This window comes from Excalfactoria chinensis, chromosome 5, assembly GCF_039878825.1.
Source record: "Excalfactoria chinensis isolate bCotChi1 chromosome 5, bCotChi1.hap2, whole genome shotgun sequence".
NCBI classification, from domain to species: Eukaryota; Metazoa; Chordata; class Aves; order Galliformes; family Phasianidae; genus Excalfactoria; species Excalfactoria chinensis.
This window is the reverse complement of record NC_092829.1, coordinates 53,322,516-53,336,668: the sequence shown is the minus strand read 5'-3', so window position 1 is coordinate 53,336,668 and position 14,153 is coordinate 53,322,516. Positions and strand designations below refer to the sequence as shown.

Below are 14,153 nucleotides of genomic sequence, written 5' to 3'. Positions count from 1 at the left end.
ATGCTGAAACATTTACTGGCCCAAGAAGCCTAATTAACAAATAATAATAATAATTCAATTAGATATTTGAGTTTTCTATATGCTTAATTGCTGACTACTTCCATTTTCTAAATTGAAATGTGAAAGCACTGAATTTCACATTTAATTTAACATTGGACTGCATTACAGTAGGTTTGTGAATTACATAGGAGGCACTGAAAGCCAAGCAAAAAGTCGGTTAATGAGCTGTGTGTGCGTCTATGTGTATAAAAATACTTGTTATTATATATCACAGGTTTTCTATTACTTGTATTGTACACATTTCCTTACATTCAGACCTGTCAACGCATACAGCCGTAACACCGTATCAGCGAAGGGAAAAAAAATAAAAGCATGGGACAGACTTTGTTCAATTTCTATTTGCTTTGCTATGCTGTACGATGCAAGTCAGCACTGCAAGGAATTTGTAGTTTGTTTTTATTGTTTCAAGCGTTCAGATTACAGGAAATTTTGTGAAATTAACTTTGAAAACTCTGAGTCATGATCAGTGGTCCATACCAAAACTTCTTGCATCCCCCAAGATGGCGTTGAGCCTGATGGGTGAAATGGAGCTAAAACTGAAGAGGGCTGTTTGCATAATGGACTAGTTTAGATTCTGACACAGAGAAGCTAGGTGTATGCTGTCATCTCTCCAGCAACTGTGTGAATTTATTTCTTTTCTAATGGAATACTCACAGCAAAGCAACATGAAGCAATTTAATTTACCAAAACCTATATCTTTGCATAGGGGGTTATAACTGTTTATGGTCACGTAAAGTCGCTTAGAGTGAAGCAAGGTAGACAGACCATAAAAACAGACTTGTTTTGTCTACTTTCATTGTACTGCAGCTTTCTGCCAACAAAGACTGTTTTAGTATTAAATCTGAAGCAAGTGAGTCAAGTCATTTCTTGGACTCCTTTCTCCAGGACTTCTAATCCTGAAATCATTTTGAAGCACTCTTTTAAGAGCAGTTTGGGCTTCAGAGACAAATTCTATAATGTGATATGAAAATCTGTGACTAAGCAAGAGAAAAACCTCATTTATTGCCTCAAGAGATACAAGGCTTAACGTAAAGCCCATGGTGCAGCCAGGCACACGTGCACTTGCCTCCAGCCCCAGCAGTCCATGATTTGCACCACACGTGCTCTCTTGGCCAGTCACTGCTTAAGGGGTGTGAATTTGAAGAGCTGGTTTTCAGAAAGGAGGTGGGGAATGGAAAAAAATAGAAGAGATGCAGAGTGGAGGCAAAAAGAAAATCACCGGAGATGTGGAAGAGAGCTAATGCTATTGTAGTAAACCTTGGCCTCTTTTTGGTTTCTCTGCTTTCTACTATATTAGACTGATTACCTTTAATCTCCAACCAGAATATGGTGCATCTGTTTCTCTACAGAAAAATCTTGCAGTTTTTGTCCCCATGCTTAACAACTGTTCACCTGGCAAACCTTGGGTCTGAGAAATGTAACGAATCTGAGGAAGAAAAAAAAGAAACACAGCAAGGAGTTTAGCTCTGACTTTTAAAACATGAACCACACAAGTTAAAGATTTATTTCACTTAAGGAAAAACAGTGACAGAAGAAACCTGGACTTCAACAGCTACATCTTATGCAGGAAAAAAAGCATAGAACTGAATGCTTGGTACTGTTTCCTCACTCTTTGAGAGGCAGCGATACAGAAACAAACCTCTGAAGTGGCCTGTGTAAGCAAGCCTTTCAAGTTCAGTCACAGATACGAGGGCCTGAGAAAACTGCTGTCATCCTCGACCCACTCTAATCCTAAATATCATGCATTAATTCTAAATATGAAAACTGGCGTGAGAGATTTGCTTGTGTACAGAATTCTGTATATAGATGGGGTGGGTTTTTTTTGCATTCTCTCATTATATAACTCTACAAAATCCTTCACGTTTTTTTCACATTATCATTTTGTACATCTGACACACGTACATTTCAAGCCAAGGTTTCACTTAAAAAGCAAGAGCGGGTCTTCAGACAGCCAGCAAGAGATGCTCTGCTAATCCCAGAAATGACTATTGAATGCAATAGGAATGGGACAGCTTTGTCTGAAAGACAGGTGCTTTTGTTCACTGAAATTATTATCATTTATTTTAGAAGAGAATTGGGCACTGTCCCACACCACACACCTACGTGGAGGTGCAGTCAGTGTAAGGCTGACCACAGAAAAACCAGAGCAGCTGGGGACTCCTAGAGAATGGAAGAAAGGGGAATCAGAAGGAGAAAGCAAGAAAATACCTGAAGAGTTCCATGGTCAATACAGGACTAGAGAGCAAGCATCTGAGAGGAAGAAAACTGATGGAAAATGGAAAGTCCATGATTCTTGACATCATGGAATAAAGACAAACCCGGGCTATCATAAATATTTCTAGTTTGCTTAGTTATTACCTAAGCACTTTATTCAGGCTTAGAATTTAGGAGGGATAAAACAGTGCATTAGTTCAAAAATTTGAGATTTAAGCACCTGGGCCTTTGATGGTGAGCATTAGGGCTCAGATGGTGTGGCTACTTCCTACTAAGGAGTGCAGCTGTTACTGAATACATTCATAAGTTCTGAGTTATTATCTTCATTTTCATTCAAGGGCTAGCTTGTTGGTTGTCACACACAGGGACAGGGAAAACGCAACATAAAGCATTTGCCCATTCATTCGCTAGGTGACACACATCATATACCAGAGGGAAGGGAAATTCCTTGAAAGCCATCTCTTACAGTTGCTGTACTTATGTGCATTGAGTAAAACAATAAAACAGATTTTTCTGCAGCAAATTTAACAGACATGGCTGAGCATGATGACAAGCCTGCCTAAAACAAGGCCATCACTGGTGGTTCAGAGGAGGGGACGGCTCCTCTTCCACTGTGAGAACCAAGCTGGTATATCAAGTTATCAACTGATGCTTCTAGCAAACTCGATTGATGTGTCTGTCTCTAAATTTTATTTGCCTGTTTTCCACATACAAGACTGCTGCAGTGGGAGAAAGAAGATGGTTTTGTTGCTGTTGTTTTGTTTGTTTTTAAACTAAGATTCCAATCTATTCTAAAAAAGACTCTCCTAATGATGAGATTGTACAGAGAGCAGTATAAGCATAAAGCTCCAAAGTCAGAGGCCCTCAGTTGTGGAATCAGCTAATGGGTTTCTGCCATCATGATGAATTGCAAGTTAATTTCAGGATGGAATCAGGACCCGGGCGGGATTTTCAACCACTGAAATCCCATCTTCATCCTACATGACAGACAACATGGTCCAAAACCACATCAGACATCCAGCAGCAGCTACATGTATGTAGCATCACAATCAGGTTGTGAACTGGGCTTACAGCTTTCTCCTCCACAGCATCACTCCTACTAGCTGTTACTTACAGCAGTAGGGGGCAAGAGTGGAGGCAAATCTGGACATTACACCTTGTGACCTTTCTTACATGTCCACATCTCCTTCTGCAGTTTCTTTTAGAAATAATAAATAAATAGGTCTGCCAAGCTCTTAACAATCTCTGAGATGGTATTTCAAATAATTTCAAAACCAAATGTCTTCCATTTTTCTTTAAACAATGCAATTAATTATATTGCTGTTAGTATTTTCCTCTTTCCTTCTCTATTTTAGAGCAATACAGCTCCTAAATGTCTTCTGCATACCAGTCAACATCGATCCATGTTCCACTCACAGCTCACTCCCTACCCAGAAAACACTGAATTTTGTATAAACGAGGGAAACAATAAAATGAAATCTTACGAAATCACCAAAACAAAACAAATCACTATATTTCCTGACAGTGATTTTGACAATAAGACTTTTCTGAAAGTAACTCCTGTCTTCAAGCACAGGAAGCCAGAAGCCTGGGGTATGAAGATCAGGATGGGAATAACCTAAACCAATGTGCTGGAGGAACTGTGCTTCAACTGCACACTGAATCAAAGATGCAGAAGTTAATAATAAGCCAGTGCTGTTACACTTGGGATTTCCAGGAGCCTTCTTCACTTTCAAAGTCCAAAAGTGATAGAGAAATCAGAATTCTGACTATACTACCACCAACTTTCCATATTATATTAGAAAATAAGAACTCTCTAAGAGCATCTGAACAAGTTTTCCAGACTCAACCCATTCCCAGCAATTAAAAGGAAGGCTATAAAGCAACAGTGATGTCCTCAAACTCACGTTTCCATCTGATAAAGCAGCTTCAATATCAACATTTATTTTACAAGACAGAGGGGAAAAAATAAATAAATTTGAAGTTCAATTCAGAAAAGCAGCATAATCTACAGTTCATTATAGAAACGGTATTTATGTTTCTAGGGCAATCATTAATGCTAAATTAAAAGCATCAAACAGACTTGAAGAAATACTACTTAATAGAGGATGTTATTAGCATTTGAAAGGCTCAGTTTAAGGATCTGAAATACTTAAATTGCATAAATTGAGCATATGACTGTGAAAGTTTTTCTACTACCTGGTCATATTCCAGTGCTCCTGGGTACAGTGGCCATCCGAGAAACAGCTCTGCAATCACACACCCTAATGACCACATGTCTATGGCTTCACAAAACGGCAATCCCAGTATGATCTCTGGTGCTCTGCAAATTAAATATGGTTATTGGACTTTTTTCCTCGTGGTAAAAAGGCAATTCAACAATCCAATGACAAAACCATCTGTTATTTGAAAACACAGACTAATCACTTTGTTAAAACCACAGCATCAGAACCTGCACTTTTCTTTGTCTACATAACCTGCTGTAATAATTGAGTTGCTCTGAGATGTTATTTATCAGTTTGCTTCCTATGTACATGAAAATAAGCAATATACATGAGAAAGAGAACACAACAGATTCAGTGTTTTTGCCTTTCCTCCAACACATCCTGAGCGACTCATTTGCTTGACGTTGTACACCTGTAACTACATCCTAAAGAAAACACATTGATTTGGGTCAAAACAAAAAATAACCAAATCTTATCTGAAAACACACTCTCATGCTTCTAACCCGGAAAGTACGCTCTGTTTATTTAAAATATCAGTTCAATTACATAACTGTAAATCCCTTATGCTCTCAAATTCATACAAGACGAGCCATTCTTAAACCGTTTCAATGACACCACTGCACCTACTAAATAGACCAGGTCTTATTTTTCCACTTAAAACAAAAGTGAATTATTTCAGTAACAACACTGAAATTTATTTCTCTACTCAACAACTGGGAGAATTGGTATTGACACAGCTGCTAAAAGGGCTTTTAACATTTCTGTTCACATTGAACAAAAGTCAAGTATTCCACAGACATCAGCTTTAATTACATTGGCTCTTTTTAAGCCTCCCCTCCGGTTTGTTCAAGCTATAATGTGATTTAGTTTTAAAATTACAATCTGTTGTTATCTTAGCACGTGACAGAACAGCATGAAGACAATCAAAACCAACACAATAATTCACGTTACAACTGGGCTGAACAGTAGAATTCAATTGACCACAGCACAGGCTGCTGGGAAAAATCCCAATTGCTCATCTGTGTAAAAGCTTATAAAAGTTACACTTCAGCACACGTTGTTGTGTCATTTTAATATTCCACAAACAAAACAACCTCTTAATGTAATAAATTCCTGTTTATTTATCTTCTCACGCATTTACCTTTATAAAAACACTCTTTAGTTCATAGAAATGCAATGTCCCAGGAACAAATTCCTACTTCATGCTATACTGGAAATCAGCTATTTTGTGACTGGACAGCAGCCAAGAGCTGGACTATCTTCTTGACTTTTGACATGCCTATGACTTAAAAGCAGCAAGGCTGGCCAGACATGTACATTGACGCACCTATGGGCTCTCTCTTCAGGCCCACCTGTGCTATAGCTTAAGTCTGCTAAACTTGGCTCCAAAGAGAGACAGATGTTCATCACAGGAAAGGCTCCTGAAATTCTGCCCCATCTTTGTCCAGCAAAAACCCCAAGGCTTCTGCTATGGGAAAAATCTGAGACTTTCCAGTGATAAGTAATTGACAGGGCAATGTCAGTGTGAAATGTTAACACTTCCCATTGGTGCCGATGCTTAGCTTCTCACTCTGCTCACAAACTGGGTGCAGTTATATGAAGGACGAATCTTGTCACTAGCAAGGAAACTAGAGAGGCTCAGTTTTCTGCTGTATTCAAAGACCTGGTTACATTTAACTTCTCGAGCTTAAACACGTATTTTTGCAATGCAGGATCACGACACCACAGTAAGTATTAGCTAGTTTTGTTATCTGAGAAATAAATGTCATATATCTACATGCCACAAGACTGGAAATAGCAGTAAGAAACGTCTGCATTCAACTGTTGGCTGGATGCCCTGCTGCACCCTGTTGTTATAGACCTCTGTGAAAATATACTTCCTTTTGTTGTATTGTGTTACAGCTCCGAATAGTTAATGAACATACACAGAGCCTATGGATATAGCAGCGTTAACAAATGCTTCTGCTAAAATAAGCTCTTCAGAAAGCTCTTATATTTACCCAGCAGTTAATATCTGTGCTGTACAAAAATAGCCACCGTCAGTCAGTCTGACGCTCATCTCTTTTGAGGGATAGGATTGCAAATTAAAGAAGGATACGGGCAGATACAGTGACAGAAAGCAGAAAATTTTCTTGCTGTATTTCCAAACATAAACATCCAAAAGTTCTTCACGGGCACCCAGAAGCTCTGCCATCCCACCATCAGTGCCATAGGCCTGGAGGGGGCTGGAGCTGTGCCCCTCACACCCTTCTGGAAACATCCACAGCAACAGCTCCTAGGCAGAAAGACATGAAATGCTTCTTTCTCCCTTGGTGCAGCACAACTCAGTTCATCTCTCCCAAAGCAGGCTTTTTCAATTGATGGAAATACTCAAATAGGCAGGAGATACAAGTGAGTATTTACTTTGGCCTCATTTAGATGGTTATGATTCTACCGATTGCAGCACAGATCATGAATATACATACTATTCCATGCATATCTTGAAAGCTTCTGAGGAAAATACCACACCATTTGTTTTATTAATTCACTTCATGATCAGAACTCCTCGTGAAGTGAGTGAGGTTCAGCATTAGCCAGCTTAGAACAAAGCAACAAAATAAACAAATAATTCGTCAAGAAGAACTCCTCCAACCCTCACAGTGAAGTTACAAAGAGCAAAAAAGAACAAGAATCAATAACACCTCAGGACAAAAGGTGTAAGAAGCCTAAGCCACTTCCAATGATCATTATCCAGAAAACACTGGTCAGAACTCTGATGTCAAGGAACAAGTAAATGAAAAAGCTAAAAGCCAACAGATAATGTACATAACGAGAACTGATGAGCAGTATAAACTACAATGAAACAGCAGCTTCCTAGCACTGCTCATATACGTAACATTCTGCTGAATGCAGAAATAGTACTTCAGACGTTCTCCCCAAAGGCCTTGCAGCAATCACACACCTCCTCACACATCAAAGACATCAGAATCAAGATGGGGCAGATTTTCCTTTTCTTTTTCTTCGGCAGTACAAAGGCTTTTGGTACCCACTGCCTGCCACGTGGCACTGCTGTATATATGGCACACTGTGCTGCCACACACATAAATAGCCCTCCTCCCCTCACATCTCCCACTCCTTTCAACACATCGTGGTTCTTTCCAAGACCAAACCTTTTAGCCACCAACCTCCACACCGGCAGCTGAAGATAACAGGGCCTTATGAGGAAAGCAGAGTCACTACCTCTCCCCAGGTGCTACCTAATATTCCAGAGATGCTGACCACTGGGAATTCTAGCAGGCACCATCATAGGCATCATAGCTTGCCTCTTAGTTACTGGTTTCACAGTAACATTCTTTTGCAATATTGTATTTTAAGTTTGCAACTTTTAAGTATCCTGAGTAAAAAATCTAATAGTTGTTTTTTTTTTTTCTTCTACACATTTGTATAGTCAAAGGCAAGTGCAGACAACATTTCTAACATAAGAACATAAGACAAAATGCATACTCTTCTTATATAGACCAAACATTACTACCCCTTCTTACCACTGTTTCATTTCACAATGCCTAATAATTCATCTGCTCTGGGTACAACAGTCATCATTACAACAAATACCAACACAACAAAGTCATCAAAGGGGTAGCGCATTTTTTTTTGCTAATGAACCATTCAAACCTATCTTACTGGGAAACTTACACAAGTTCAACAGCGACTGGAGTCAAAATGAATTACAAACCTGGCTTTTTGGAACTACAACTACTTGCAGAATCTGAGCATATACATTATTTAAGTTATAACTAGACAAGGATTGTGAGATGTGTCATCCTTATAAAGAAAGGAAGCCTAGGAGAAGAGCAAAGAGTAATCTGTTATAACAACAGGCACTCTAACAAATATGCTCACATCTAATTCCTTTCCAATAAGAGTCTGTCATAAATAGAGGAGCACAGACCTTTCTAGATCTGCAGGAATATAGCAAAGATTCAAGGCTAGAGAGATCCTGATCAAATCATCAACACTCAGTTATTAAGAAACATGTACACAAATACAATTAATGGTGGAGGCAATGAGACTGAATCATACAATGACAAAATTTGTGGATGATGAAGGTTCTAAACAACAGCTGGTTCTCTAGTGTGTTTGTGATGGACTTCAGAAGGAATTTCAACTATGTAATTACAGCAACACAATAGAGGCAGTAGCACATTCATGGTGTATAGTAAAACACTGAAAATTCATGTAAATCATTCATTCATGAATTACTTAACGGCTCACAAATTACATACCCAATGGAATAAAAAAATCTAGATCACTTTAATATATTTTTCTTGAGTAATCTATACACTGGGACCAAAAATAATCAGGCTATCGATACGTGTTTTTAAATGAGAAAGACATAAGCGTTATATAAAACTAGTGATATCCCCTCACCTTGAATAGTGTGTGTTCACTTTTGAATTCTGTGTTCAGATTTGGTCACCCCCATCTGAAAAAGGATACATCAAATAGAAAAGATGCAGAGAAGGATCATATGGATTAAAGAACTGAAGAGACTCAGGTGAAAGAAGAAATCCTGGTTAGAACTACAGAATTTCAGTGAAGAAATCAAATCACTTAAATTACATAAAATAATGGAAGAGAAGCAGTCAGGTCTTTCAACATCCCGCCTCATGACAAAGAACACAGGGAATCCCCCAGCCCTTTGAGATTAATAACTGATGCAAATATAAATATACCATTGTGGGGTTTTTGTTTGTTTGTTCTGCTTTTTTTAAGCCAGAGTTAAATTAGCCTTTGAATCATGGACTGCTACTGAGGTGAAAAATGTATACAGTTTTAATGAAGAGACTGGCAAAAAATAAGACCCACAACTGCCCTAGACCTTAAACAGTAAGTTTCTTACAACACAGGGTTCTTGTCGTATCAACGTACAATAAAACTAGGTAGAATTAGAACCTTCTGCTACAGTAAAGTTTCTAATACCAGATCCATGCACCTGGTGACATACATATTTCTTGTTGCCTGCATACTAAAATCACTACAACCACACAAAGATAAGGGTTACTCAAGCTACCCCCATAGATTGAAACAAACAAGTAATTGCTCTTCTTCATGACTCTTTTAAAAGTCACATTACAGGTCAGAAATTCACCAAACCGATTTTAAAGCCAAACCAAACCAGTCTCATAGTTCATCTCTCTCTTGTTTTTAAGCCCATTCAGATGTCAGAATGTAGACTGGTAGTGTTGTCTTAATGTACTTCTGGTCTTTGAAATACAAACATGGTATACAACACCAGATATATATATATATATATGTATGTTGCCAAAAAGCTAGTTTTCCTCCTGGTCCTTTAGAAGCATCATTGCTGTTGATCTGTAAAGAGAAACTGCATCTAAACATTCACAGTCTGGATTTCCCTGTACAATTCCAGTATACTTTCAACCATGTGACAATTAGACACCCAGTATCTCATAACTAGCAAGTTCTGATTATTTTATTTTTCAGCTCTAAAGTAAGAGGATTTAAACTGAGAACAAAAGCAAACATGAAACAGACTTTGGGCATCTGTGCCTTTTACATGGTAGGAAAGAATCAAAGATATTCCTTTACAGTTCAGGGCCATGTCACCACATATCACGAAAAACAAAAAGGACAAATATGTGCAAGAAGAGACGAGAAGTTATCTCTCATTCACAATTCCATTCCTCCTTTGAAGGAGTGCTGGAAAACAGCAGGCTCTAGTGTGGCAAGTGATAGTGAAGATGGGAGAAAATGAGTCACTCTATCTCATGCAAACTTCTAGGGGTACATTATTGCTATTTGGTGTTGTCCATAGTGTTGCACAAAACGAACAGTCATTTCCTGACAGAAGAGACTTTGTTTCAGCATCAACAAACTTTTCCACAAGCCAACATAATGTTCAATTGCTAGAGAGTCCTCCCCAGCACCACAGCCTTCCACCACTACATCAGTTACATATACATATAGGAACTTAACATGAGATTAACATGCAGCTGCCACTAACTTTGAACCCTGACCCTGAAAAAGAGAAAGGATTTAAAAACCTTATCGGAGAGTGACCCAACTATGTAACTATTGAGGATAAAAAAAGAAGCAATCAGTGCAAAAAAAGAGTTAATTTAAACGTAGGGTTCAAAATCAAGAGGGGAGAACAATAGAGAACAGGAAATCAAAGCAGAAACTACAAGTTTACTCGGTGACTTATTTATGTATTTGATGCACTGAACAGCTTTTGAATTAAATGAAACTTAAGCAAAGCAGATACTGATACAGGAATAGAAGAAAATTCCATGTACGGAAAAATTCTTCAGATGTTTTACTAGTGAATAATGTCTGCAATTTAATACCTTTTATCCTCGTTTTGGATAGTACAGTGTCAATATGCAAAATACCAACTGGGGTTACTTACCTCACAGTGTGCTATTGTAAGAGTGGAGGCTGGCAAAGGTGGGTGACACCTGGACGTTACCTCTGCCCTTGCCAGCAGTATGCATCTACACACAGCACTCCGCTCTTACAGACCACTTGAAGATGCTGCATGTAGTACATGATCATAGAATCACAAGGTTGGAAAGGACCTACAAGATCATCTAGTCCAACCATCCTCCCTTTGCCATATCTACAGAAAAAACACTAAATCATATGATGTTTGAAAAGAAACAAAAACCAACGCTTCCTCTTTCCAAGAGAGAAGTTCCCTCATCTCCTGCCTTCCTTTGGAATACATCATTACACACAAAGCCCCTCAATTTGTGCCCAGGTGGTGGAACAGCCAGGATGCAGAACCACCTCCATCTAGGCAGAGCTTGATTATGTGCACTTGCATGAAGCAAACACAAGCATTGCTCTCCAGCACTGAAAAAGCATGGAAGAAAAAATACAACGGTGCAGTCTGGCAGATCTGAAGGCTTCATAAATCAGAGTGCACTAAGGAAAAGCAAGATCTTAATTCCCATCCCTTTGCCTTGTTATTGATTTAGTGGGAGTACAAAGCACTATTTCCATTAGAGTGTGCATGGACTTGCAGTACCCAAAAACAAGCTGAAGATATCAAGGGTCATTTATTTCTTTTTTTTTCTTCTCTTTCCTTGATTTTAAAATAGGGTTCCCACTGTGGCATAGCTCAGGTATAAAGCCCAACATATCATAGTATCATAGTATCGTGCGAGTTGGAAGGGACCTTAGAGATCATCGAGTCCAACTCCCGGGATTCAAGCCCTCTAGTGTAGCAGAGCGGCAGTTTTACCCCTTGTGCCACAAGGGGGATTCGAACCCGGGCCCTCTGGTGTTGCAAGCGGCGGTTCTAACACCGTGCGCCACCGGGGGCACACAAGGATATACAACTGTCATGCCAAGAACCACATATGTCTTAACATATTATATTAAGTAGCTAGAAAACAAACAGAAAAGAAAAGAAAACAGGACCAACTCCTGCAAAAGCACTTGTATTCAGGTCCCACATCAGAGCAAGTGCACATGTCAGGCCTTCAGCACAGCCATGAGAGCCACAAGCCATTCTGTGAAGCTTCTTTCTAGCACTTATCTGTTGCACAACAGTTCTTCCTGTGGGCATACTGCACTGGAAGTAAACAAGCCATAGAGCTACCTGAAAAGGCACAAAAATCTTCTAGCAACCTCCTCTGTTGTGAAAAGTTTTTCACTGCTGATGTGCACCCATCTGAATGGTTCCCGGCAATGCTCTGATGGAGTTTTGCAACTGATTGACAACATTTGACTTAAATTACATTGTTTGAATTATAGAAAGCTCACAAAAAACTGGTCAGACTGATTTCACGTCATTTATCTGCCTTGTATTTGGAGGTCACTCTGTATTCACACAAACTACCACGTTTATCCTATTTACCTTCCTAATAACGTTCTACATGTATGAATTCCAGTATCTACCATCATGACTTATAAACTGAAGGTGGTTGCCCGTGACACAGCCTGTCAGGAGAAAAGGAAGCTGTAACTTTAGACAAAAGGTCAGTATCTTTATTACATGCATTTTATGCAGGGATACTGGATTAAAGAAACTGCCAATTCAAGCAACAACACCAACAATGTGATCCCAGGAAACAGACAGTAGACTTGTTAAGTTGCCCTGTTTAAAAAGAAAAACAAGTGAAAGAGCTGTAGAAGAAGTTATTATTTAGAAAGGATTATATCACATTAACATTTGATCACTTAGTTTTGCAATGTTCAAACTACAGGCCATCCAAAAACAAAGTGTCCAGCAACAAGAACTGATGCCACAGCTCAACACAGGAGATCCATGCCCTGTTCCCCAGATAAATGGAACACTAAAATCCATCTCACTTTGGATATTCCCCTATATAAAGTATTACCTAGTCACTTAATAGCCATGTCAGCTGCTAAGCGGAAAATAAAAAGAGTAAATGAACAGAAGCATCAGTTCATTTATGGCAAAAAAAAAATCCACAGAGCAGCAACTGGGGCAGGTGGGTAAACACACATGAAATTAAATCTGCTTTCTCAAGGTTACTGTGGTAGAGGCTTTTTGGTGAACAAAAATATTCTGGAACACTTTCAGGTCCTAAGTCTACTGCCTATACATATACCTGGCACAACATTTTATTCAGATCTATTGATCCATACAAAAAAAGAGCGCAAAAATGCTCTCAACATACAGTGTACAGTGATGTTCACCAACCTTCGTTTTCACTTGTGTAATGCTGTACTAATTTATGATGTTCTGGCAAGCGAACAGACTGGATGACCTGGTAAGTTTTTCCCCTTCTGGTTTCTATGATTAGATCCCTGGTGTAAAATATGACACCATCAGAACAAGTAGCGTTCTCATCGGTGTTTTAGTGATTCTACAGACACAATCACATGGAAATACTACAGAGCTTAAACTTTTCGGGCACCAGGGTAAGGAACTGACAGAATTCTGCCAAAACTAAAAATCTGAAAGGTTATTCTTTCCTCCCTCATGCCACTAAACCTATGGACCACCAGCAAGGAAAATTACACAAGTCTATTTTTGTAGGCTAGACTGTAAGACTTCAGCCTTCCAGCATGTCCCATCACCTGCTTGCCACCGTACCCACAGCCTGCTGAAAGAATCCATACACAAGTCCTCCACATATTCTTCTCCAGCCTTGAACTCCCACCAGCACCCGTATGTTGTTTTTGTTTTCCCCATTTTTTTCCCTTCTTTAGATACTTTGTTCTGTTTTTTCTCCCTATTTTTTTCTTCCCTGGTATCACATTTTAATTTATTTGTCCTTTCCTGTTGAAAAGAGAGCCACTCTATTCTTAGAAGAGTTTCAGATCCTAAAATAAACTGCTTAACTATGTATCCATTACATCCAGATTGATGTCATATCAGAACCTGACAGCATGCTGCAACAGGAATGCGACTGCAAAAAAGCCCAGCATTTCTGCAGGCTCCGCATTGCAAATATTTTTAAAGCACCATTGCACACAAACATTCAAGGCACTCTACCCAAATACTAAAGCATAGAAGTTCTCTTTGCTATTTCTTCTCACTACACCAGTGTTCCATTTTCTTAGCTTTTAGCTTTGATTTCCCTTTGAAAATGCTACTTGCGTGACCTCTAGCACCAAGAGCAGGCCCTCTACAGCCACACCAAAGAGGAACGCAGGCTAAACTAGAATCCACCAGCC

General features: G+C 39.1%; 1 protein-coding gene across 2 annotated transcripts in view; it reads right to left on the bottom strand.

The window, feature by feature from the left end:
- Window positions 1-14,153, bottom strand: part of HIPK3 (homeodomain interacting protein kinase 3) — an 87,599-nt gene that overhangs the window by 14,891 nt on the left and 58,555 nt on the right. For both annotated transcript variants that reach the window (XM_072338241.1, XM_072338240.1), the window contains exons 3-4: window positions 4,474-4,597; window positions 1,367-1,486 (exon numbers count right to left, since the gene is read on the bottom strand). In XM_072338241.1, coding sequence (XP_072194342.1) covers window positions 1,367-1,486; window positions 4,474-4,597 — 244 coding nt within the window. The remainder of the gene's footprint in view (window positions 1-1,366; window positions 1,487-4,473; window positions 4,598-14,153) is intronic.